At 43.8% G+C, this 27,114-nt stretch overlaps 1 protein-coding gene across 1 annotated transcript; it reads left to right on the forward strand.

Annotated features, from left to right (window-relative positions):
• The first annotated feature begins 695 nt into the window (after positions 1–695).
• MUC13 (mucin 13, cell surface associated) lies at positions 696–25,543 on the forward strand. Its single transcript, XM_047875846.1, has 12 exons — positions 696–840; positions 2,753–3,292; positions 7,349–7,471; positions 8,857–8,963; positions 12,603–12,658; positions 14,377–14,540; positions 16,960–17,085; positions 17,413–17,545; positions 18,200–18,237; positions 20,048–20,129; positions 22,522–22,720; positions 24,365–25,543. The coding sequence occupies exons 1-11, from the start codon at positions 696–698 to the stop codon at positions 22,718–22,720; spliced, it is 1,713 nt and encodes a 570-aa protein (XP_047731802.1). The 3' UTR covers positions 24,365–25,543.
• The last annotated feature ends 1,571 nt before the right edge of the window (positions 25,544–27,114 follow it).

Below are 27,114 nucleotides of genomic sequence, written 5' to 3' on the forward strand. Positions count from 1 at the left end.
CGGGGACAAGAGGTGAGTAGAGGAGCTGGGAGAGGGAGGCCAGGACAGCGAACAAACAACCAGGAGTGAAGAGATACGGTCATCCATTTTAAGTTTTTCCCCTTTCTGTACTGTATTTCCCCTCCCTGAGCTGTCACCCACAAGCCTTCGGTAAAGTTAGGCTAAATGCTACAGTTCAATATTAACTGTGTTTGCGGGTATTTATGGGGCGCAGCGTCCAGGTAAAGTGATCTGTGGAGAGCCATGGAAGCCTGGAGATAGGATTACAAAGTTGCTAGAAGTGACCATCAGGGAGGCCCCTGAAAAGCTAAACAGCAAACGGTTTGGGGAAAACATGGAAGAGCCCCTCAGGGATTCTTGGAACTACCGTCTCCACGCTCATATGGCAGGAAGTGGAGCACAGACACTACATGCGGTGTTTGAAGGAATGGTGACCTCCTAAAGCGTGGTAGCCCAGGGACATTTGGGATGTTTAACGACTCACCCCCCGCCCCCTCCCCCCACACACCTCGCAACCTCCCAAGGAGGTTTGGGCTGTTTTGAGCTATTTTGAACTATAATACTTTGGATAGAATATTTTGGACAGAAAAATACTAAGTCCAGGTTACCTCTTTTATCTCAAAAGCTCGGAAGAGACCTATGGTATATGACCAAACCCCAAGGAGTAATTGCCTCTGGCTGATTGACGTCAGTTAATGACTGGACTTTGTACCCAAAAGAAGGTTAAAACCGAAGACAGTTGGAGGGAAGTCATTTCCTCCTTGGATTGCCCGGCAAGAACATCTAAAATGAAAGCCTTTCGTCACCTCGCTCTTCTCATCCTCCTTTTCGGAGCCTCAGGTAAGGAACATTTTGCAATTTTTATTCTTTTAATCATGTTTGCTGTCTCTGAGATAGAACCAGCGGGCTTAAGCTACTAGCTCCAAGGTCCAACCAAGCAGACTATTTCATGGCTGAAGTTTCCTCTCCCATTCAGCTCAAAGACGTAGGGCATTTCCGTGCGATGAAGGAAGACAGAGCACAAGTATAGGGGGCTCTGGGCTAAGGTGTGGGGTTCAGCAAGCCAGAGATTTGTCCTCCAGAGTTCCTCAGGCCAGACAAGAACAACTCAGTAGGTTCCGAAGGCCTGATGCCCTTCAGTAGCCTTTTCTTTGGCCCCCAAATGTCATTTGGACCATAATGCAGTGCAGGGATCTGGTTTAATCCCTGATTCCAGCATCAGGAGTCTTTTGTCTCCTTCTACATGGGAATTACGGTTTATCTCTGGGCAAATCCCTAAACCCATCTGGGTATTGGTTGGCCCTTCTATCAAAGATGGATGCGCGTATCAATCTCACAGTTACTCTCTGACTCAGGGTGAGCCCTTGTGAAATGAGAAGAGTAGCAGGGATAGGAGGAGCAGCAGTGAAGATGGCCAGCGGGTGGGGCACCCAGGCTGGCTCCGTCAGTGGAGCTCACCACTCTGTCTCAGGATTGAGCCCCCCGTTGGGTGTAGAGATTACCTAAAAATACACTTTAAAAAAAAAAAAAAAAAAGGTGGTCAGTTGGTGAACTATTTTCTTGCTCCTGGCAGAGCAATGGTTTATCTCTTCAACACTTAATGACTGTTTAAGCCAGGCCCTGTTGAAGGTAGAGAGCCAGATTCTGCCATCCAGGGGCTCACAGCCTTGTGGGGGAATCAGTGGTCTTTCTATATCGGAGGGGTTAGGAATTGCTTCCTCACTTAAACTTTTCTTTCTTTTTTTTTTTTTCTCACGAAACCTTCTAATATTTGTTTTTAAACTGGTTGTCAGTGTCAGCGTTCTTTGAGACAAGGGTTCTAAAAGAGTAATCACTGGGTCACTAAGAGTTTACTACTCTTCCACGTGTCCAGGGGTTTCTAAGAGTTGGAAAAAAGGCAACTCTGATGATCACCGTAGCCCTTAGGGCAAAAATCATCTCTACTCATCCTGCTCTTTAAAAAATTAATGTGTCTAAAATTATTAATGGGTAAACATCCCTAGGAAACAATTTTTGGAGAAAGTTTAATACACACGTAATGAGGTATTTTTATTTCATCTCTCTTTAAATAACCCCCCCTCCCCCGCCCTCCCTAAAATGGGGACTATTGCCTTAAACTATAAAAAGACAGAAAAGACAAAGACTGCCACTTTCAGGTAGTAACAGCGCCACCTGCTGGCATTGTCAATTGTCCTCAGAAGACTACTAGAGAATATTAAACCCGGATTAATAGTCCAGCAACTACAGGCCTAAATGATGTTACTTCTTGGTCCTTATCTTCATCCATATTAACTTTTTGTAATATATTTCAGTAACATTTTTCCAGTTTCTTTCTCTTTAATTTTATCTATTGTGAGGGTTTTGTGTGTGTGTGACCGAAGTAGTCACGTATTTTCTTTACTTTTTTTTTAAAAGAGAGAGAGCGAGAGAGAGAGAGAGAGAGAGTGCATGAGTGGGGGAGAGGGGCAAAGAGAAATAGAGAGAATCTTAAGCAGGGCTCATGCTCTGTACGGAGCCCAATGCAGGGCTCGATCTCACAACCCTGGGATTGTGACCTGCACCAAAATCAAAAGTTGGACTCTCAACCAACTGAGCCACCCAGGTGTCCCCATGCATATCGTTTTTAATGTAGTCAACTATATTTATTTTTCAAGAAAGAATGATTGGGTACTAATTAGTATTAAAGAGTAAGTAACTGCCGTTATATATCGAATGTTCTTTCTTCTGAAACTTGGTATCTTTGTTCCTCTAGCCATTGGGCAAAATACAACTCCTTCAAGTAGCACTACCATGAATGACGTAATTACTACTGCCACAACACCTGCCACAACAACTGCCACAACAACTGCTACAACAACTGCCACAACAACTGCCACAACACCTACCACAACAACTGCCACAACACTTACCACAACAACTGCCACAACGCCTACCACAACAACTGCCACAACTGCCACAACAACCGTCACAACTGCCACGAAAACTCCACCTACTTCCTCTGTGGCCTCTGTTTCTATATCGAGTTCAGTTACAGTCGCCACTGTCACGTCTACAACAAGTAAATCAAGCACAGATGAAAACACAACAACTGCACCTACCCCTGGCTGCGTTTCTTCTGGGAGCAATGAGCCAACCACAGTGGTTACTTCTCCAGAAACACAAACGACAGAGACGGACACTGGATCATCCCTCATCACAGTCCCCCAAAGTAATTCCTCAGAGGCTGTTCCTTCAGTGACTTCTGGCAATGTCACTTCGCCTGAGAGCAGCCCCCCAAACCCTGGTCCCCCAGGTAAGAGCGATTTCCTTAAAGACTGCTCCTTTGCAGAGTCCTAGCATTGTGGAGGATGGTAGGTAAGTGTGTTCTGTGGGGGGGAGGAAAGTGGGTATAGAGAGACCCAAGGTTTCCTTGAATATGAACCCCTGGAATTACAAACTCTGAGTCAAGGGGCACCTGGGTGGCTCAGTCTGTTAAGCATCCGACTTTGGCCATGGTCTCACGGTTTGTGAGTTTGAGCCCCACGTCAGGCTCTCTGCTGTCAGCACAGAGCCTGCTTCTGATTCTCTGTCCCCTCTCTCTCTGCCCCTCCCCCACTCTCTATCTCAAAAATGAGTAAATATTAAAAAATTAAAAAAAAAAAACCCTGAGTCACAAAGGCTAGTAGTCATGGCAGAGACCCTAAAAGATAACCCACGGTTTCATTCTGTTCTCCTTTGCCCTCCACCTATCCTACTTCAAGTTAGTTACGGAATATTTTTTTTTAATTTTTTTTTAATGTTTATTTATTTTTGAGACAGGGAGAGACACAGCATGAACAGGGGAGGGTCAGAGAGAGGGAGACACAGAATCTGAAACAGGCTCCAGGCTCTGAGCTGTCAGCACAGAGCCCGACGTGGGGCTAGAACTCACGGACCGCGAGATCATGACCTAAGCTGAAGTCGGCCGCTTAACTGACTGAGCCACCCAGGCGCCCCAGTTATGGAATATTTTTATGGACTTGGGCTCATGAAAGCTACTTTTCTAGCTTCCATCTCCCTAGGAGATTTTAAGAAATAGTTTCAGCTTCTCTGAGAAGGCAAGGTCCAAATAAGCACTGTCTCTCCAGCCCCACTGGTCTGTCTCCCTGATCTATGCAAGGAAGGAGTCAGTGCTATCCTGACTCAATGTTAGGGGAAAGTATGACATTGCAATGGTGGCTGTTCACAGTTTGGAGTTTGAGTTAATTCACGGAATGTGAGTCTGAGGAATAAAAAGCCAAACAACAGTAGTGCTCAAATGGTCCTAGACATGGGGCCATTGTCCAAAGGACAGATGTTTCAGGAATACTGTCCTGAAGAGTTGGCAGTTGACCTCAAGTCAAAATTATTGAAACAGAAACCATTTGCCTCATTTCCCAAAGTTTGGTCTTATTAGAATAAGGGTCAGCGAACTTTATCAGCAAAAGCCAGCTAGTAAATATTTTCGGTTTTGTGGGCCACAATAGGGTTTCTGTTGCAGCTACTCCAGCCTGCCATTTTAACACGAAAGCGGTCACAGTCCATACACAAATGAACGAGCCTGGCTGCACACCAGTAAAACTTTATTTACAGAAACTGAAGACGGGCCAGATCTGTCTCATGAGTCATAGTTTACCAACCCCTGGTCTAAAAGAATCGTCAAACCTAGGCTTGAAGGGTCTAGATAGATCTAAGAACTGGCTGGTTAAGCAAGGGGAGACAGAACCTGTATCTAAGACCTGGGTCCCGGTCTGCCTTCATGTTTGGAGGGACCACTCTGAAGACTAGGCCACCTGGGTCACAGCTGCACAATCGGCTCTACTGAAGTCAGGAAAGGGAACTTTTCTAAGCAATTTCTGCTTCCCTGGACATTCCCTCAGAGTAAAACCCCTCCACTAGCTACCTGGGGAGGGGGCAAGTCACTTCTCTCCTGGCTTCAACTTACCCATCTGTAATAAGGTGTGACTGAACCAAATAGCCATCAAAATCCCTTCCGGCTGCAACATCCTGTGACTTTATTCCTGTCGCACAGAACAGGCTGACAAGTCTATCCTTTATTGCCGGAGAGAAAGCATTCCAGGACTTGTCTGCCTGGTGTATCCTGAGTGGGGTTGTGCTCAGTTCCTTCCCTAGGATTTTCCAAATCATCCTTGCAATGTGGGGATTTTTGAAAACACCTTTTATTTTACTTAGCATATTAGTTCATACCGAGGTGCCTTAGTAGCTCAGTCAGTTAAGCATCTGACTTTGGCTCAGGTCGTGATCTCCCGGTTTGTGGGTTTGAGCCCCGCGTCAGGCTCTGTGCTGACAGTGCAGAGCCTGCTTGGGGTTTTCTGTCCCCTTTTCCCTCTGCCCCTTCCCCACTTGTACTCTTTCTCTCAAAAATAAATAAACATTAAAAAAAAAAAAAAGATTCCTTCATGTCTTTTCAGGGCTTCAAAGCTCCTTTCTTTTTAACTCTGAATAATATTCCACTGCCTGAATGTAGCACAGTTTTATCCATTCACCTACTGAAGAATATCTTGGTTGCTTCCAAATTTTGGCAATTATGAATAAAGCTGCCATAAATATGTCTGTGCAGGTTTTTGAGTGGGCATGTTTTCAACTCCTTTGGGTAAATACCAAGGAATGTGCTTGCTGGATTATATGGTATGTTCAGTTTTGTAAGAAACTACCAAACTGTCTTCCAAAGAAGCTATACCATCTTGCTTTCCCACCAATGAGAGTTCCCATTGCTCCAAATCCTCATCAGCGCTATCTATCTATCTATTTATTTTGAGAGAGAGGAGAGAGTGGAGTGTGCAAGCAGTGGAGGGGCAGAGAGAGAGAGGAGAGAGAGAATCCTAAGCAGGCTTCGTGCTGTCAGTGCAGAGCCTGATGTGGGGGCTCGATCTCACAAACCGAGATCATGACCTGAGTCCAAATCGAGAGTTGGACACTTAACTTACTGAGCCACCCAGGCGCCCCTAATTTCTATTTTTTTAAATAAAAGTAGGGGTGCCTGGGTGGCTCGGTTGAGCATCCGACTTCTGCTCAGGTCATGATCTCTCGGTTCCTGGGTTTGAGCCCCACATCGGGCTCTGTGTTGACAGCTTAGAGCCTGGAGCCTGCTTCGGATTCTGTGTCTCCCCCTCTCTCTGCCCCTACCCCGCTCATGCTCTGTCTCTCTCTCAAAAATACATAAACATTAAAAAAATTTTTTTAAGAAATGAATTAGGCCCAAAGTTATGGAAGAAAAGAAGCTTAAACAGGGCAAAAGTATATTCAGTAAAAACTAAATCTCCCTCCTATCCTAAGCTCCTAGGACCCAGACCCCAGTTTCCTTCCTCAGAGGCAACTTCTGTGGCCAGCTTCTCATATCTTTCTCCAGAGGAATTTGTGCAAATACGAGCATACACATTTGTGTGTTTGTGCATGTTCCTCTCTTTTTATCACAAAAGAGAGCATGTTGTACACATTGCACCTTATATATAGCTTTTTTTAAAAAAATCAACAATTTCTACCTATAAGTTCGTAAGAATATTAACACCTTTTGATCAGTCACTTGACTGTTTCTGAAATCAAAGCTCAGAATCATTTCATTCGACAGAGGTGGAGAAAATGGCCAGCCAATTTGGCCTCTGACCTAACTCCACTCCCCGATCCCACCACTTCTCCAGAGAGAGGAAGAGGCTATACCCTGCCTGGTCTGGGAGCACCACCCAATGGTGTGGACACCATTGCAATATAATTCTCACCAACTATTCAAGTCATCCACTCAGAAAGCCAGGGGAGAGAGTGTGCCATCATCACTTTCTCTGAGAATTTTCACTGAGTTAATCTGCAGGGGCCCCTTCCTGTCCCTTTTCCTTTCTTCATGCACCTGTGTGCTATGTTAGTTAACTCAAATAGAACACCTAGTTTCTTGGGGGGGGGGGGGTGCTTCTTGCCTCTACCTCCCTATAAGACAGTTATTCATACTTTCCTAGAAAATAGGATTCTCTCTCTCAAATGGTGTTAAGGAGCCCTACCTAGTGTCAGAGGCACAGACATCAAGGTTCTGAAGGATCCTTGCAATCCAAAGATTCCAACGATGGAATTAGAAGACTGCTGTCTCTATAAGTACACTCCTGCCCACCGGCCCCTGCCCTTTACCGTTGACAAGCCTCTGGCTCCAGAATTTCAGCAACAAACTCCCTCAAGACGTAAGGGAATATGTATTTGCTTCTAGCTCTTCTAAGGGTGTGCTGTAGAGTAACATAACCAAGGAATGGAAAGTGCCCAGAGGGAGGCAAGAAGATTTTGAAGTATGTTTCTGGGTGTAATTTGTTGTCATTCTGTGGATTTTTAATCTCTTTCTCTTCCATCTCAGATCCCAGCAGTCCTTGCCAAGGAGCTCCCTGTAAAGGCGGTTCTTCATGTGTTAGCCTGAATGATACCTATTTTTGCCTGTGTTTGTTAGGATATTACTATAACTCTTCCACATGCAAAGAAGGTGAGTTACAAGGGATGAACCGGGCAGAGCTGCATTTCAGACCTAAAGTGGAATGGGAAATGTAAAATAATGTCAAAAGAGCCTCCAGAATAGTAGAGGTAGAGGATGATTTATAGGTAACAAAGGCCTGCTGAGTAGAGAAAAAGCTCCTGCTTTTAGTTCAGTGGAAACTAGAGGGATGGGAGATGGACCAAATCAGAGGTGTGCGTGAGCTTGTCCTAAAGGTCTGGGAGTGGGTGTGTCCCTTCACTGTACTGGTTAAAGGGAATGGTGCCATAGGGACAAAATGATGAGTGTTGTAGCCCCTGGAAAATTCTGACAACTGCATAAATACAAAGTCGTGCTGTTACATGGGGACACCGATTCAGGATAAGGTGCCATACTTAAGACAAACATGAGAGCCTACTCTCTGACCTCGATTCAGTTCTCTGTCACAGAATTTGCTTGCTCCCAACAGAAAGCTCCATTTTTAGAGACTTAAGAGCCTCTTGGCTCCTGAAATGGACTTTAGGAGCAAATCAATACACCTCTGGCATAACCCTTTTTTGGTTAGTTCAGCTGGGTGCTCTGCAGGTCCAAGGCTGTTTCCTGAGTTAGAAATTGTTCTCTGTTTCATGAATGAAAAATATCTCCCCCTGCCAGAGCAGACCAATTATACAGGAAATGAATGTACCGTGTTGGCCACAGGGATTAGAGATACCCCAAAAGCCAAACGGACGTTCATATTTCAGCACTAATAATCTCATTTCTGGGCATCCACTCTAAGTAAGGGACCCCAAATATAGAAAGGTTTCTGCATAAAGATGTTTGCTGCAAACTTTATTTTTCCTTTTAAATAGTTGGTAGCATTAAAACAAATAAAGACTATTAATGAAGATAATATATATTTCATAGAGTATTTTTCAGTCTTTAAAAATAATAGTTATCAGAAAAAAACCAATAGTTATGGGGGGGTGCCTGGTTGGCTCAGTTGGGAGAGCATGCAACTCTTGATCTCAGGGTCACGAGTTCAAGTCCCATATTGGGCGTGGAGCCTACTTTAATGAATAAGCATACAAGTAAATGAAATAGTTATGAAGACTAGGTAATTATTTGGAAAAGTGCTTATTATGTGACAATAGGTAAAGAAGACTCACAATGTAAACGTGGAATTGTAACGATGCAAACTATGCACAGAAAACAAAAGCTGGGCGAACTGTACCAAAGCAAAAGTGGTTGCATTAGGCTGGGTGAGATTTGGGGCAACATTTTTGGTACTCCCAGACTTCCCATAATAATCATCATATAGTGTTTAGAATTTTAGAGAATAATCTATGTTTTAAACACAATGGAAATTAACCCTTTTTACGTTAAATATTACAAAAAATATTCTGCTTAAATTTCAGGAAAGCTATTCCCTGGAACAATTACAGTAAAAGTATCAGAAACGTCTGGTTTGGAAGATGAAAATTCTATGGCCTATCAAAAATTACATATTAAAGTTACTGAATTTGTAAGTATTTTCCTACCTTTCTTCCTGCATAAGTGTCCTTTATTCTAACAATGACTTACAGATGTAGGACTGGTATTCAGTCCGTACACACTGGTGCAGCTGTATTAGTCCGTGAAATAGTGAAATGCACCCTTACTGGTTGGTAAATAGCAACTGTCCTGAGCCCCTGGCACCTGGTTGTCCGGGCTCCTCCGCTAGCACGCTTAGGCCTCCCCATGATCCTGCACCTAGATGACTAACACTAAGCACGGCAGAGGGGCCTTCGAGACTTGTTCCAACGATGCCATACTCTTTGATACAGAAGCTATGAGAATATTTTTAAATGGAGGGGTTTCTGGGTGGCTCAGCAGTTAAGCGGCAGACTTCGCCTCGGGTCATGGTCTCAAAATTCGTGAGTTCCAGCCCCACGTCGGGCTCTCTGCTTTCAGTCCAAAGACTGTTTCAGATCCTCTGTCTCCTTCTCTCTCTGCCCCTCCCCCACTTGCATCCTCTCTCTCTCTCTCCCAAAAATAAACATTAAGAGAAAAGAATAGTTTAAAATGGACACATAAATATAATGATGTTTTAAAATATTTTCGTAGGAAAAAAAATAAAAAATAAAATATTTTCGTAGGATTGAAGAGAAAAAAATCAAGGTTTCTTTTTTTCCTTTCTACCCTCAAATTTGCTTATACTTCTATCCTAGTTGGGCTTTTTTTTAATGCCTGGAAAAGGAACTCTGTTCGGATTAGTATCTGTTACTTTTTCTCCCCCCACTGTCGAAAATGTCAAAATGAACCTTAGCTTCATTTCATTTTGATGATTGTGAGTGAATGTGCCAGCATGAAAAGGGGTGGAAATCTCCATTCTGGATCTATGTTAGACCAGTGTTTCTGAAAGTTTAGTTTTAAAGAAAAAAAAAAAAAAAAACAAGGAGCCAGTAAATATGTCTTAGAACCCTAGGTGGGGAAACACTTTTAAAAGCTAAAAAGACATGGAAGACCATACCTTTCAATTCTGAATTATTTCATCACAGAAGAGTTTTGCTAGTAGAACGGTAAAACATAAAACATTATTGTCCAGATGATTTACAGATTGTACAGAGACAGCTAGTGCTCATGACCAAACAGCCGGTGCCTGGCACTGCGAGGGTGAAACCTGACTGCAGCCTCCTGGCCTTGGCCTTGCACATACCGCCTGTGCACGACAGGCCAGCTGGCCATGACCTATCGTCTTATCCTAGATCTACATTCCAGTTCTCCCACTTGGATGATTTTCCGGTGCATTGAGGACAGCAACATCCATGTGTTCCTATTTCCAGGGAACCCCTCTACTGTCTCAGGTGGCTTTACTGAGCAGTGGCCCCTGTGGCCACCATGTTCCCCAAACTTGCTTTGGGTATGAGTGTCCACAAGCGCCCTCCTGCTACAGGCCTATGCCCTGGTCTTCAGAGACCGATTTTGAGACTTGGTCTCAGTCAGGTCTTGATGGTTTCAGAGGGACCATGAAGGGGAGAGAGCATTCTTATAATTTTCAGGAAGTTTTTTTTCTGAAGAGGATATGCCAGAACTCATTTGCGGCTCTTACAGACAAGAAAAGAGAGATAATTGACTTTCTTCAAGGTCCTATTAGCAGACTTTGTAGCCAGGGCAGTCCCAGCTCAGGCCCCAAGATGTCTCCCAGGGCCCATTTTCTATCCAGCTGGATCCAGATGGACAGTCTGCAAAGGGATGTGGAGTTTCCCTGTTGCATACGTGCCTGGAATTTTATGTGTAATGTTTCTAATTCCCAAAACAACCTAATGGGGAAGGTGGTACAATGGTGCTATTTTGCTGATGAGGCTGTTAAGGATCAGGAAGGTTAATTAACTGACTGAAGGTTACCCAGCTGATGAGTGAGGAGGTAGGGACTTGAACTCAGACCTGCCTGACCACAAAACTGCTTCTTCTCCTTCTCCTGCTGGCTGTGTCGTGCAGTAGAGGGCCGGCAGGCCTGTTTGGGTAGCTACTGCCTTCTTGTCCAGACTTACAGCCCTTCAGTTTGATATGTGTATATCCGGACAGCCTCAAAGGGTGACCTGGAAGATTTGAAAAAAACAAAAAACAAAAACAAAAAAACAGAGACACTTTCTCCTATGCCAGATGCTAATTTTGTAATCTCTTCTATAGGCATAAGAAAATTAAGTGGGCAATGGTCAGTAGGGGAAGGAGAGGGCCCTTGGAGGATGACCAATGAACTTGTTGCTAAGTGAACTCCCAGGCCCCTGATGGTTTACATAAATGCCAGCTATTCCTCGTATTTAAAAGAACTAAAAGGCATATGGATGTATTCTGGATGTAAGGCTACCCAGACTCACTAGAGCATCAGATTTGTTTGAATTTGACTAGAATAAAAGAGAAATGATTTAACATCTTTTTAAACGACATTGGTTACCAGGATCTTTTAAAGCATTGGGTCACCATGAGGAGAAAAATAGTAAAAAGTCGTTGGATTATAAAAAGGTTGCACCAACCCAGTGGAACACTCATATAATAAAATATGGAGACTGGGGCCCGCAGGAGGGAAGACATGTTCAAGGTCATGTCTTTCACATTTAATTTATTCAGTCATCAGTCAGCTAGTGTTTGTTGAACATTTCCTGGGGATTGACCTGTGTTGAGTGCTATGGGGTGGGGGCGGGGGAGGTTATAGAAAGAGAAAACTTACATTCTAATTGGGACCCTCTCACACCCCCCTCCACTTCACCCCTGCCTGAGGTCCCACGACACAATTCTGCCTAGTGACATGTACTTGTGCTGGACCCCCTTCCAGCTCACAAAGTCATGTATCAATTCCATCTCATTTTATACCAATAATAGCCCTGTTGGTAGGAATTACTGCTACAGCAAGGGTTCCCAGGAGAAGAATGAGGTCCAAAGAAGTTCTACAAAAGCTGACACATGGAGAACTGTGACCTTAGGTGTTCTTCCCCGTCCAGCCTGCTCTTTTCTGAGCCACACTGCTTCTGAACGTTACAGTGTGGGCTCCTTCCCCCTCTCTGTGTCCCAGCACTGCCTCTGAAATGCTTTAAGGCTTGTCTGCTTTAGGAAGCCCTCTCTGGTTCTCTGCAACTGGAAGAGAGTTTTTCTGGATTTCTCTGGTAGATCGTATTGCTCCGTGGTGCTTACCTGTCTCAACTTCACGGTGTAGTCCCCTGTCCGATCTCAGGGCACAGCCTGCCGTCTTTGTAACCTCTGTGTCTGGCATCTTGCCTCAGCAAGGTGGGAAATTAAATAAGCGTTCTTTGGGTAGACTGATGAGTGTGTGAAGCATGCTTTATAGATAAGTCTAACAAATATGCAAAACTTCACAGTGACTTTGAAAATACAAACTTAACAAGTTAGTCTCCTTAGTTTTAAATGTATGATCATTGATTTGGCTGGGTGCTTTAGGTGTCTGTTTTTTTTCCTGGAGAACTCTGACTTTACATCAGAATCTTACTATTTTGGAACAAAAATTATCAAAATGTGTTAGAGCACATGCAAGGAGCAAACTGCTGTGATTAACCACGCATATTTACACCAAGGAGGTTAGAAATGTGTTTATGTGAACACTTAGATATTGTATCACATTTCCCCCCCTCTTCATGGTTATTACTAAATCTGTTCTTCTCCTTCACAGTTTGTGAATGCATTTAACAGTTTTGATTATGGACAGACTATAATTCGTGAAGTAAGGTAAGTGGATCGATGGGGGACTTTGGAGGCAGGTAATATGCCACGTTGTTTTGTCACTAAATATACAGCAGTTCCATTTTTTCCCTTTGTTGTAATATCTTGCCTCCTGAATTGGAGGGTGTGCTAGTAGGTCCTTTGAGTGAATGAATTGTGGATAGCCTTTCCTTCCTAGCCCTACTGCAAAATTATTCTGTAGATTTCTGGTCATTTTTCACCTGATAAAGGACTTGTATCAAATACCCCTTTCTCACTGCCCTGTCTGTTCCATCGTCACCTCCAAATCCTATCATGAATTAATCACGGGAGGGAATTTTAAATTAGAATCTGAATCCCATTTTGCTTTTTGGACTCCCTTTTGCGGTGACCATTTGAGTTTGGATTTTCTCAATTGTTCTGAGGAATGAATATGGCTGTAAACATTTCCTAAGTAGGTTGGCTATGTTTTCAAGCTTCTGATATTTATTCAGAAGTCAAAATGGAGTCTAGAAGAAAAAAGAACAGGAAAAATATAGCATGAATCTTAAAAAACACATAGCCAATGGTGCACCTGCGTGGCTCTGTCTGTTGAGTGTCTGACTCCTGACCTCAGCTCAGGTCTTGATGTGAGAGTTGTGAGTTCAAGCCCCATGTTGGGTCCTGTGCTTGGGTGTGAAGCCTGCTTAAAACACACACACACACACACACACACACACACACACACACACACAGCCACAGGCTGGAGAGGGAAGGACTTTTTGAAAGTCCTTTCCCCCACCCCTCTCTTTTAGTGATTGTATCACTCGATTCCTCTTGGACAGTGGAAGAATTAGAATTTGACACAGAGGTTCTTGGGGCTCTAAACTGCAGCGCCCAGTGGAGAGAGACCATGCAATGTCTTGCTCACAGCAGGCACTCACAATCAGGGGATCTGATGTGGTGTTCTGTGCTCATGTTCCCTATAGCCCCACCCTCCTTCGTTCAGTGTCTGAGCTGAATCTGCCTGCTGACCCCCCTGGCCCTCTGGGAAATGACCCAGACTCAGTGTGGTTGATTACTGCTCTCTCTGTGCAAGAGAGGAATGCACATTCACACCCTTCTGTCTCCCTTAAAGTATAAGTGAGGTTTGCCAGCTCAGCAAGAAACCTACTCTTTTTTTTAATTTGTTTTTTTAATGTTTATTTATTTTTGAGAGAGAGAGAGAGCGCGCGCGTGAGCGAGCATGGGAGAGAGGCAGAGAGAGTGAGACTGGACCCACAGTGGGTTCCATGCTGACAGCAGAGAGCCCGATGTGGGGCTCAAACTCAGGAATCAGGAGATCATGACCTGAGCCAAAGTCAGATGCTTAACCGACTGAGCCACACAGGTGCCCTAAGACCTACTCTTGATTTTCTACAGAAAGTGACAACTTACTATATCAGATGTTACTTGTTCTTGTTCTGGTTAGTTTCAGGCTTTTAGCACCTAAAATGGACTGTCCACAATTTTTCTCAATATCCTCCAATAGGGCATCGTTTTAGCCATAGATTTCCTCTGAGCGCACATGGAAGAGAGATAGAGCTCCAGGCCTGTAAATTGCTAGCATACTACAAAGCCAGGCCTTTATGTTTGGGCCCCAGTTGTGGATATAAGACAGCGGCTCAGGGCTGGAGCTGAGAGACTGGGGAGTCCAGGAGGTTTGAAAATCAATCTGTCAGTTCTTCAGTTCAGTTCATCAAGTGATGGATTCATTTCATTTTTAGCACCTCTCCTTCAGCAAGATCGGAAACACGTGCTGGTGATAAGGACGTCTCTGTAGAAGTCGTAAACATTTTCACACAAACTACAAAAGAAGATGAGGTGACCGTGTTTAAATCCATTCAGAAAGCAATTAAAAACAACAAGGATGACATTACAGGATATATTAGTAAGTATTCAGTAATTTTATTCGAAGTTTACCTAAAGACCTCCCTTTGTGAAAACATTTCCATTACATGTGAGAAGAGGGCAAGAAAAGCAGGAGAATTGAATCCACTGATGGGCCCAATGCCTGTTAATTAGTCATTCTTCTTCCCTCTCCTCCCTCACTGGCTCTACTTATCACTCTGACCACTTTGCTCCTCTCTTTGGAAGGCAGTCGTGAACAGATGGTCTCTGGACAGGAAAAGATAAAGAAAGGAGAAACAAGAAGGCTTTATACCAACTTGTAGCTTCCAAATGATCATAGAAAGCCTTCCTTACTCTGTTTCCCCTTTAGGCTGACACGCAAGCCCCTAGCACAGCTGGAACAATTCACTTTTGCTGTGTCACAAACCACCCCAACCTTAGCGGCATGAAACAGCAACCATTTATTTGTTGTAAGGCCATAATTCCCCTCCTGGCCTCTCTCATCCTTCTTTTTGCTCCTGCTGAAACTTCTCCTTGAGTCTCTTAAATTTTTGCTTTTTAATGAATGTAACCTTTATGGCTTAGTTTGCAAAACTGTTTTCTCTTTTTGGAAATACACAAATCCTGTTCGTGTATAGCTTTCCAGCACCTTTCCACTTTCTTCGAGATTTCACCCAGATTCTCACTGTTCTCTCAGGATCTGGAATGTAAATGCTCTGGGGTAAAGCACTTAACCTTCTACCTGAAACAATGGAGGCCCCTCTGCACCATACCTTCTCCTTGGGTGCTGCCTCTTGGCAACGTGCATTCAACTCTTCACTGAGTGTTCCTTCCTGGCAGAAGAGACTGGAGAAGACTAGTTGTGTTTCTCTCATGTCACCCATCAACATGGCCAGAAAGGCCTGGCCTTTCTGTGGGCTCCATAGCATGAAATACACCCATGACCCTCCATTTGTTCACCTATCTTTCTATTTTACCCATTTTCTCTTTGTTGTTGGTTTTTCTGTTTGTTGTTTGGGTTTTGTCTGTGGCAAGCTTGATCTCATTTGGGGCTCTAGACTTTATTACACTACTAATATTCTGTCTTTGGTTATGGGACCTTCTTTCTGTATTTTGTTTATAAATCTCATCTGAGAATTTCCTGTGCAAACCATATGTCCATTTCTTTTTATTTTTTATTTATTTATTTTTTTAAGTTTATTTATTTTGAGAAAAAGAGTGGAGGAAGGATAAAGAGAGAGGGAGAGAGAGAATCCTGGGCAGGCTCTGTGCTGTCAGTGCAGAGCCTGATGTGGGGCTCAAACTCACAAACCATGAGATCATGACCTGAGCTGAAATCAAGAGTTGGATACTTAATTGACTGAGCCATGCAGGTGCCCCTAGTCGGCTTTTTCAAATGGTAGGCGATGAAGGAAGGTTAGTTACAGGTGTGGGATGTTTAGAAGAGAATAACTACTTTCTGTTTTACCTGCTCCTATGTTTGCCCCTTACTCTATTCTCAGATTCATTTTTTTTATCCCTAATGTCTTTCAACATGCTTCTAGACTAACATTCTTAAAAGAATGCGTTCTCATGCCATGCTTCTGCTCAGAATCTACCAATGGATTCCCAGGCTTGTAGGATAAAAGTCAACATCCTTAGCCTGGCATTCAAACTCTGCTGTACATGTGACTGAAAAAAAGCATGATTATTTGTTGAGGTTCCTGGTGTGGCACTTGCATTGACATCATTCAATCTCAAAATAATCATGTGAAACAAGAATTATTAGCCCTGTTTTATAGATAGAGGACACCTGGATCCACCAAAAATCAAAAAACTGAACAGACAGCTCATAGCCTGTAAATGGCAGGGCCAAGAATTCTCATCTCTCTCCCACCTTGACACACCACCTCTCCCCTGCCCAAGGACAACTTCACTACTCCCTGACAAGAGTCCTTTGCTGTTTTTCATGCCTACTTTTCTCCACTTGACAGACTGCCTCTCCTTTGACTGCTCAAATCTTCCCTATCCTTCAAGACTTAGCCCACCTCCTAGAACCTTCATAAGGTTGTCTTTAGCTAGTTGAGCCTCTGAATTCCCATTGTACTTAAAGTCTGGACCGTGAGTTGACTGGGGGGACTTTCTGTGGGCTCAGACATGTAACTCCACAAAGATGGGGCCCAAAAGTTATATAACTACTATGTCCCTTGTGGATCCCAGCATAGAACTAAGTGAAAAAGAGATCTTGCCCTTGAACATAATTGTACTACCTTCTATTGAATTAATTTGAATTGAATACTATAAGGACATGGTCATAGAAGGGAAAATTAGGGAGTTGGATTTCAATATCCCAGATTTCCTTTTGTTAAATCCCAAACTGTATAGAAAGGTGTGTATAACAATGGAGTAAAATGCTTTCACAAGTTACTTTATTCATATTGTCTTTCTGACTGTATTCTTGAATTGCTTGTCTCTCTCAGTTCAAAGCCTGTGTGATTATTATGGTTGTGAAAAGGAAAACCAGCAAGACAAATGTGACAATGGTTTGCTGTGTAAATGCAAGCTGGGGATGGAAAGACCTAACCCCCAGATCCCTGTGTGTGTTGGTGAGTGTTCTACCTGCTTGTGAAATTTCTTCACAACCCCCACCTTCTCTCCTTTTGCATTTGCAAAATACAGGCTTTACTGCTCAAGTGTCCATGTGTCTCAGGGGTGTGCATTTGGGCTTTAGCCACATGGGCCTGGACTGAGGCCTTGGCTCCGAGCTGGTGAGGAAGCCCATGTGCAGCTTCACAGGGAGCGTGTCATGTGCACAGCCAGGGAGCACCTCATCTGACCCAGAAAAAGCAATGTGAAAAATTGTGTTCTGTGACATATCACTTGGGGGTTGAAGGCGTTGTTTCTGAAAATCACCCAGAAATTCTGTTTTGAAGCCTCTGCTCCAAAGTGTCCTGACACCTGCAATGCAGACCATAATAAGCAATGCTTACTGAACAAGAACAGTGGGAGCCCCGAATGCGTGTGCCTCTCAGGCTACGAGGAAGATGATCATGGGATCTGTCGAGAGTAAGAGAAACCACTCTTTTTCATCTTGCCATAGCTTGAACTAGCCAAAAAGGATAGAACTTGTAGACATATGCATGGGTTTAGGGTCAGGATGTTGGAATGCTTCCATAAGTTGGTAAGATAAGAGCATGATCCTATCACCGTCATCATCATCAATGGTTTTCGAACATTCTCTGTGCGCTGGGAACCATGCTAGGTAACATGTCTCCCAAAACAACGCTGTCGGGAATGGATTTATTCCCCATTTGCAGGTGAGGAAAGTGAAGCTCAGAGAATGTAAATAACAAGCCCCAGCTCACAGGGCAGCAGATAAGTGGCAGGGACATGTGGCCTCACAGCCAAGGGGAACCCACAATGCTCCATGCCTCTAGGGTTCAGCGTAGCCTGAATTGCCGAATCTTTCTGGAGCCCAGAGGATGGAGTGTTCAGTCAGTGGGAAATGGGGCCACTGGGAATTGTGTACCCTCTTCAGCCTTCCAGAGCTCCATGGAAGTTGCTCACCCAGAAGAATGGAAGCGTAAGGCAGAAAAGAGGAAGAAGAGAAGGAGGGGGGAGAATGAAAGGAAGATGGAAAGGAAGACTGGAGACTGGGTGGGAAGTCTGACATGCTCCCCGTGGAGACTCTGTACCATGGTTTCTATTATTGTATTTTAGGTGTGCCTTTGGCTACAACGGAGTCAACTGTAAAGACCGTGAGTATAAAAGTTTTGCTTTGTTAGTAATCATCTGAGAAATATGGAGCACATTCAGAATTCTGCCCAGGACTCCAAAGTCTCTGGCTCCCTTCATAAAGAGTGAGAAACTCTGCCTCCAGTTAGTCTTCTGGGTCATGCCATCCCATTCCTGCCCTTAGGTCATGAGCAGCAGCACCTCAGCTGTAGGAAATAACAGAACCCAGCCCACGAGGGAGGCTGGCACCTCTGCACTTGGCCGGACCAGAGGAGGGCGTCCAAACATTCTGTTCATTCTGTACATCAGCTGAAATATGCATTTTCTGTTACTAGTAAGGGTAAAAGACCAGTATGTTCCAAAAATGTCTGTGATCGTGGGAGAGCAGAACTAAAACCCAGACATTGAGATACTCAAATCTTTTTGTTCCAGAGCCATTTACTAGCTTGCAGTGTATTGTTGCAAGTTCAGATGCTTTGTTCTCTCCCACATCCCACTGCCACCAGTCTAGGACAATACTAACTTTATATTTTTAATTATATTTTAAATCTTACCTAACTAACTAAAGACCAATGATCCAAGATGAAGGAAACATGACTGTGGCCTCCCAGTGAGCCACAAAATTCATGATGAAAAATGCTCTCAATTTCTACTATATTTGGTTGCAAGGCTGTATTTGCTAAGTCATTTCTTCCTTCTGGGCTTTTAGCATCTGCACCTACAAAATGAGAGTTTTGGACCAAATGACCTCTGAGGTCGTTTCCAGAGTGGTCTGTGCCCCCATGAATCCAAGTTGGAGGTGGCAAATATGGCAGTCACAAAGCAGACAGAGAGAAAGGGTTCTAGAATAGCACTGTCCAATAGGAATGTAATGTGAGCTCCATATTTAACTTCAAATTTAAAAAATTCTAAGTAAATTAAAAAGTTTTTGGTATCTTATTTATATTTGAGAGAGAAAGAAGCAGAAAGTGAGTGGGGGAGGAACAGAGAGAGAGGGAGACGCAGAATCTGAACCAGGTTCCAGGTTCTGAGCTGTCAGCACAGAGCCCGATGCGGGGCTCGAACCTACCAACCATGAGATCCTGACCTGAGCTGAAGTCAGACACTTAACCAACTGAGCCACCTGGGTGCCCCAAGTCAATTTTTAAAAGATACATAAATAAAATTATTTTAATAACATTTTATTTCACTCAATATATCACAAATATCATTTTTTAACATGTGATCAATATAAGTGTTATTAATGAGAAATTTTACTTGTTTTCATACCGTGTATTTGAAATCTGCTGTGGGTGTTATACTCACAGGCCATCTCGTAGCCACATTTGTAGTGCTCGATGGTGCTAGCCAGAGCAGCTCTAGAGGAAGAGAATGGGCTGTAATGAATTCTCCCCTCGCTGATTGTATTAAGCCTCTATTAGTGAGAAATTTAAGTCCAGTCTAGTTCTCCCTGCTTATCAACAAGGCCAGATACGGTGGGCAGGAAAAGGCAGCAGAGGTGAGGCCAGGATGTGGACCTCAGTTGAGATCTCAACTCCTACAAAGTCCAGGAAGGCCCTGCCACTGACCATGGCCTCCTTTATGTTTTTGGTCTTCTTTTATCTGGAAAGGCAGCCTCTCCTGATTGGGTTCGGAAAACACAGTTGTGGGGGAGGTGCTAAAGGACATAAGTCTCCCACCCAACCTGCCACCTAAGCTGCCCCTGGTGGGGTCAGAGACCAGAGCCTGATTGTCTTCACAGTCAGGGACCACTGGGAACACATGTACCTTTGCAGTAGACAGTGGGGGGCCGCTCATGGGAGGTTGTGCCTACTCTTTGCTCTTCTTTTTCAGAATTTCAGCTGATCCTAACTATTGTGGGCAGCATCGCTGGCATCCTCGTTCTTGGCCTGGTGATTGCACTGATCTCAGTGAGGTACGGAGTGGACGGGTCCCTTTCCCTAGGGCACAGCACCACCAGCATCATACTCGAGGTTCTAAACATACCCAGCCTTCCTGCGGCAAGAGAAGGGAAATAAGGCGAGGCCTCTTTAATACTGTGGGCGTGTTGGCTTTTTTTCTTACCTTAATTTTCTTTGGCTTATATAAGCCATACGTGATCACTGAAGAAAACAGAAAAATGTGTAAAGGAGCACAATTAAAAAATCGTTCACAAAATTGACCACCCTGAGGCAACTGACATTTTGGCATATATCTTTCCAGATTGTTTTTCTTTTTCAATGATATTATAGACATAATTTTGTATCTTTTGTGGGGTTTTTTTATTCCTTTTTAAAATTGTTATTTATTTGTTTTTGAGAGAGGGAGAGGGAGAGAGAGCAAGTGGAGGCAGGGGCAGAGAGAGAATCCCAAGCAGACTCATCACTGTCAGTGCAGAGTCGGACGTGGAGTTCAAACTCCACGAACCATGAGACCATGACCTGAGCTGACATCAAGAGTTGGACACTCAGCCGACTGAGCTACCCAGGCCCCCTGTATCCTTTGTGTTTTAAAACATATATGGTTAAGGTTTATTATATATTTTTTTAGCACGTAATGTGACATAGCAACTATTTTCTGATGTCACCAAAACCCTTCGTTAGCAGTTTTCAACCCCACTGATGTTGTCCAGTGCTGTTCTCAGCAAGGACTGGCCCAGAACCCTGCAGCAGCGGTTCTCACATCAACGTCAGTAGAGCCACTCGGCAGCCTGGTGCCTTTAGTGCCCTTCCTAAGAACTTGGGTCGAGTCGTTTCATTTATTCGACAAATATTTCGATAAAGTTCCCTCCATTAACAGGGAGAGAGAACACTATTATCTCCGTTCCCCTTCTAAATGTGCCAAGTGTGGGTGCACTTTGGCAAAAACAAAGCTACTTGTTTGTAACATTTAGCTCATATCTTATATTTTGGCAAAATAGGTATTTTTGCACTATAATGTGAGAGGATAAATAGATTTTGTTTCTTCTTCTCTCTTTCTTTTTTTTTTTAATTCCAGTTTGATATTAACTCTTTCCTCTAGAGCCTTTATCATAAGGATGCAAAGCTGGGAAATGGGAATGTGAATTTCCCTTTTCTAGGAAGATGGCTAGAACATTCTGTTCTGGACCAAAGCTGTCTCCTCCTTTCCTAGGAGGATGGCTAACTGTCTTGGGTGTCCAGTGTCCTCAGGCCTGTTTGTGGAAACTTGTGACCCCGTGACAGCTATGTTTCTCAGTTCCTCCTTCCTGCTACAGAGCCAGGTTTGCCCCTAGTTCAGCCTCACATTCATGATTCTTGGGAACACATCAAGAATTATAATTTCTTGTTTCCGATTCTGTGTCTCCCTCTCTCTCTGCCCCTCCCCCGTTGATGCTCTGTCTCTCTCTGTCCCAAAAATAAATAAAAAAAAAACGCTGAAAAAAAAATTAAAAAAATAAAGAAATAAAAAAAAGAATTATAATTTCTTGCCCATTTCAAAGGGAAGGAAGTCTCTCCTCAGGCACCTTAGACAGGAGTGCTCTCAAAGGGAGGCGATTCTGTTGTAGGCTGGGATGGCCACCAGGGTCCACGGGGTGAGTGGGTCTTCCCTTATGACATTTCCGGTGGATGACTGTCACCCCAGGAGTGTCCTGTGGGCATCAGAGATGCAACCAATGCACTCTGCACTGTGGCATCCGGGCACTGCAGGGGCAGGTCTGTGTGTGGGAAACAGAGTTCATCCGGGGCAGGTACCTCCCTCACCTGCAAGTGTGTATCCTTGACTTTGAATGCTTCCACTTGAGGTCCTTGAGGGGTCACAGCAGAACCTGGGAAACGCCTTTTTCTCCTTGTAAGACCTTTATACCTCGAACTTTTGTTCACCTAGGTGCTTCCACACACATTGACTTTGCTTGAATGAAAAATGGTGCCACCAATCAGCTTTTCTCTTTGACCTCTATGATTGTTTCCATATATGATTCAAAAGCACCTTAAGAATAGTAGCATTATTAGCAAGATTTCCATGAGACCAACCGAATTACATGACACTGTTGGACCAGTGTTAATGTTCTGTTTTTGATGGTTACAGAGAGTTTACGAGGAGATTGTCCTAAAACTTAGCGAGTAATGAGGTATCATGGGTCCTGGGGCACCTAAGAACTTATTCTTAAATGGTTCAGACATGTTAACAAATTGGGGAATCTGGGTGATGGGCATATGGAAGCTGCATGTAGTTTTTGTTTTGTACCTTATATGTAAATTGGAAATTATTTCAAAATTTTAAAATATTTTTAAAAAAGGATATTAATGTCTGCTTCAAGGAACTTTCTGCCATTGTCAGATCCTACTAATTCTTGTTACCATTTATAGGTCAAAGAACAAAAACAAGAATATTGAAGAACAGAACTTGATTGAGAACGACTTTCAAAATCTGAGACTGAAGCAGACTACAGGCTTCAGCAATCTAGGAGCAGACGAGAGTATCTTCCCTAAAATCAGGATGAACGTCCCCAGTCAGCTACACAATCCCTATGCAAACCAGAGAAGTATGCCTCGCCCCGACTACTAGGTGAGTCAGCTGGCTTTTGAGTAAAATGCCCAGGACAGAGCAGGCACTGGGCTATTGTATCTTCAAGTCCTGGCTGCCTTGCCGTCTTTTTTGTGTTTATTTTCTAATCAAAAGAGAAAGGTTAGAGGATGTTCCCTCCTATTGCTACACAGTCACCACTTGGTCCCTAACACTGACCATCTATGTAACTTTAGACACATCACTTAATTTCCCTGACCTTCTATTTCCTCAGCTATAAAAACAATTTAGATGTCTTCAAGGTCCCTTTAAATTACAAACTTCTACAGATATGACTCCAGTCTTTGTGATGAAAATTCCTAACCTGTTTAAGGGACTAGGACCGAGGTTAGGCCTGGGAAGAAGTGTTGGATGAAAACATGGTTCTGTGGATTCCTTCCAACCTGCCCATATAAAGGCAAATTTCTCCTTTCCTCTCCCCAGACTTCAAGGCATAACCCAATCAATTTCTAGAGAGATAAGGCAAGTTAGGTTGGTGATGCTTTATTTCCCTTGGGAGGATTTTCAAGGCGCATAGCTTGTATTCATTAGATTTGTATTGGATAAGCATGCTGGCATTGTTTAGTGTGATCTGAAGAAAACTGTAAGAGGCCACTTTTATGGGGAAAGGGGACTAGGGGCCTGAGCTGGAAGGAAGGAAGGAAGGAAGGAAGGAAGGAAGGAAGGAAGGAAGGAAGGAAAGGAAGGAAGGAAGAAAGGGAGGAAGAGGAAAAGGGGGCCAGAGAAGAGAGAGGTAAGAAGAGCAGCAAGGAGAGAAATGAGTTCTTAAAAGACGAAGAATAGGGGAGGAAGGGAAAGAAGGAGGGGTGTGAGTGAGGCCTACCCAGAAGAGTAGATTATAAAGAGGATAAAGGAAGAGGAGGACACGGGAGGATGGCAGAGGGGGCTGAGGAAGGGGAGCATAGGCTCCGCATTCTCTGTGCACATTACACTTCTACAGACTGCCCAGGTGAGCACACTGCCTCCAAGGATCTTAGTGTTCTAGGGACATTCTGGGAAAACTTGGCTTATCTCTATTTTGAAATCCCATGATTTGTTTTGCACATAAAGTTTTCTTTAGTCATGGAAGTCTGAACAGTAAATGTATGTGCAAGCAGTTGACTTGTACAAGAAGGTGCCATGTTGGGTCAGACACGTGGTCTAGCCAAGAACGAGCATCCTATGGGAGTGTCTGCTGCCCTCCCACCAAGGTGAACCCTAGCCAGCAAACTCAGTAAAACCTCCTTTCCTCCTTATGCAGGGAGCCTTTACTTTAAGCATAATCTCTAAAGAGAATCCTTTAGAGGTAGAATAAGCATGGGATTTAGAGTCAGACCTGAGTTTGATGCCTTGCATCTTTTGTTACTAGTACTAGCTGTGTGATCTTTGACAAGTTATTTGACTTCTCTAGGTTTGTTTTCTCGTCTATGAAATGGACAAAATAAAGCCTATCTCATAGGATAAAAAACAAGCTAATATGTATAAAAACCTAGCCCAGTGACTATTCTAACTTGAATAATACTGTTCAAGTAATGTTAATTAAAGTAATGTTAATAATTTATTGATCTAAATTTTCTCATGTTGCTGTTGCAATAGTTCCTTTCTAAGAGTTTCCCTCCCCCTCTCTCTTTCTCTCTTTTTGTCTAGAATGGCCAAAACTGGGGACCATCCATGGCCTCAACTCAGTGTACGAGCTTTTACTTTGAGTGTCTGAAAGACTAATGGACAAGTGAGCAACCACAAAGATCTGGCCTTTGGTATTTCTCTGCCACCCAGCACCTAGCCTCTCTCAGTGGAAGCTGTGACTGTAGTGAATGCTTGTTTGCTAAGTACCTATGAAATTAAATGCACATAGATGCGATTCGCACTTGTAAGGCAGTTGATTTTGTCCAATCAGTACAATGGTTAGGTTTCTGTTTTTGTTTTTCCTGGCAACAATAACCATTTCTAACCTAGAGGAAAGCTCCCCAGGATTGTTTGCACCTGGGAGAATGTTACTGTGATAGCCTACTGATCAGTGACCTAATTCTGAGAGACTCTTACACATCAGGTATGGAGATCCCAGGGAGGGGTGGGAAGAACTACCATCTTTTAAGGTTCTCGGGCTTATTCTCTCACAAGTTAAAATAGGATGCTACTTCTAGCCCTCAAATACGGGATTTCATCACTTTTGACCTGCCAGGATCTTGTGACCTGGTCTCATACCAAGAAGACAGAAAGAAGACCTGTCTCTCAGCTTTTTGGAGGAGAAGTGACTGGGAATCCAGGATCTTTTTGATGTTAATTAGAAGGCCTAGACTAGAAATGTCCACCATGGAGTACATTCTAAAGTTGTCGAAATGCCAGGAGTGGGTAGAGGCAGGGAGAAAGAAAAATGTAACCAGGAATGGAAGGAACAGAGGCAGGAGTCTGGGCCTGGAGGATGAGTATGAAGGCAGGCATGCATGATCACCTTCGTCCTCAGATCCCCTCCTCAATGAGTGAACGGACATTTCCTCCCACTTATGTCCTACCCGAGACCCAGAGCCTACGTACAAGAGTGAAGACAAAACCCCAGGAGCAAGAGCTGGAAGTCACTTTGAAATTGCAGATATTCTGTTCTGCTGCTGATGAAAGAGAGAGCTTGTGACCCGATCTAGGTGTCCAGCCTTGTAATATAGAGTCCAGAGATGCTTCGTGGAGGCCTCGGCCTTCCCTGGGGACAGAGGCTCAGCAGCGGCCACCAGCCCACACAGAGCCACGCCCAGCACAGGCTTTCTTTACTGTTAATAGTGTCCTTGTTTATGTCTGATGTCTGATCCCCTTGCAAGTTATTTTTATTTGTTGTTATTATTATTTGTTCTTGACTATTAACTGTAAAGGTAACAAATAAAGTGTGTTTGGTAGGCGGTGTCCTTCCTTGTGTGTGGGCGTTTGGGGATGCACACAGCAGTGAGTCTCACTTTCAATAGCAAAAGTGACACATGACAAACAAGACTGATATCTTCCGTCCTTGTTAGGGGCTGTTAGACTACCCAGGGCAATTTTTAATCATGTGATAGACATTTTCAGCTGCTTCCCCATGCACATCTTAACTTGTCTCACATTATGAAGCAGCCAAACATTTTGGATAGGACCGATCTGACCCCCAGCTCCAAGGGTGGGTCTTGGTTTGCCCAAGCCCATCAGTGGAACCCTATCCCCCTTGCCAGTGATTGATTTGGTGAGCACATGGCATAAGTGGATGCAATTAGAAAAAAGCCCCAGTTTTGGTAGGAAGCTTGGAGGAAGAGAAATCCTTTGTTCCCTTGACAAAGAGGGCTTAAAGGTATGAAGCCTCGGACTGCTTCGGTTTTGCTGAGCCAACATGTAGAGGAGGGCAGAGCTAAGAGAACCAAGGAAGAATGGAGCTGGAGCTCTGATCAGACCATGCCTGAAGCATCTGGACTTGACTGTTAGTCCACTGTGAATAGTTATTTCTGTTTTTGAAGTTGAAAGCATCCTCACAGATATCACTTTGTTTATTCTCCTGTTCTCAAGGCTGGGTGGTAAACGGTATAAAGGAAACACTCTTATGAACTGTTAACACCTATAAAGACATCAGTCAACAGTTCACAGCAGAACAATCTATGTAGATGTAACTTAAAACTGGCTGACCTTGTAACTTGTCATCACAGATGATCTGTGTGTTACCTCCTTTACATTTGAAGATGATTCTGGATTCAGTACTAGAAGTAGGCTATTTGAACATCTTTTCTAAACAGACCCCCCCCTCCCGCCCCGTCCTTGTGCCCCCATCACCATATGCCAGTCTCCATCACTTCTCAAACATCCTGGGCCATATAACTCGGCTTCATGGACTGGACTATCACCCATTTTTCAGAGACTTTCATTGCTATTGTTTAAATAAAAAATTGTTCTAAATATGTATACGTGTAATGTTTACATTACATTACATTACAAAAATGGCTTTCACGTACAAAGATGCTTTTGATTCTTACATAATATGACTTACGATTCATTTGTTTCTGCTCACTGGGAAATTTGCAAGGGTTTCCCATGTTGGTTGTCCTGCAACCTCGGAGGGCTATCAGAATGAACTAAGATGCGAATTAGATCACGATGCCCCCTGCTTCAGGCTTTTGGGGGTTCTCCCCTGAGAGAATAAAGCTCACGGAATTGAGGCAAACTCTTGTGGTCCATCACTCCAGCTTTGCCTAATGCCCAGGGCACTGACACTCTGGCCCCACTGTCGCTCCGCAAACACACCTCCTCTCCGTACCTCCAATTCTCTATTCACGCTGTTCCCTGCGCTTAGAAAGCCCCTTTCCTTCAACTGCTAACAATCCTCTCCGTCTTCATTGGCTAAACCATCAATCCCCTCTGACCAGCTTCCCTGAGTCCTGTCTTCCCCCACC

The sequence above is a fragment of the Prionailurus viverrinus genome, chromosome C2 (assembly GCF_022837055.1).
Source record: "Prionailurus viverrinus isolate Anna chromosome C2, UM_Priviv_1.0, whole genome shotgun sequence".
Lineage (NCBI taxonomy): Eukaryota > Metazoa > Chordata > Mammalia > Carnivora > Felidae > Prionailurus > Prionailurus viverrinus.

What these genes read in the sequence shown, in the direction of transcription:
- MUC13 (XM_047875846.1), top strand. Translation starts at nt 696, where the DNA reads ATGACTGGACTTTGTACCCAAAAGAAGGTTAAAACCGAAGACAGTTGG. An exon ending in CCCAAACCCTGGTCCCCCAG is followed by an intron (nt 3,293 to 7,348) that starts GTAAGAGCGATT and finishes CTTCCATCTCAG; the next exon opens with ATCCCAGCAGTCCTTGCCAA. An exon ending in ACTATAATTCGTGAAGTAAG is followed by an intron (nt 12,659 to 14,376) that starts GTAAGTGGATCG and finishes TTTCATTTTTAG; the next exon opens with CACCTCTCCTTCAGCAAGAT.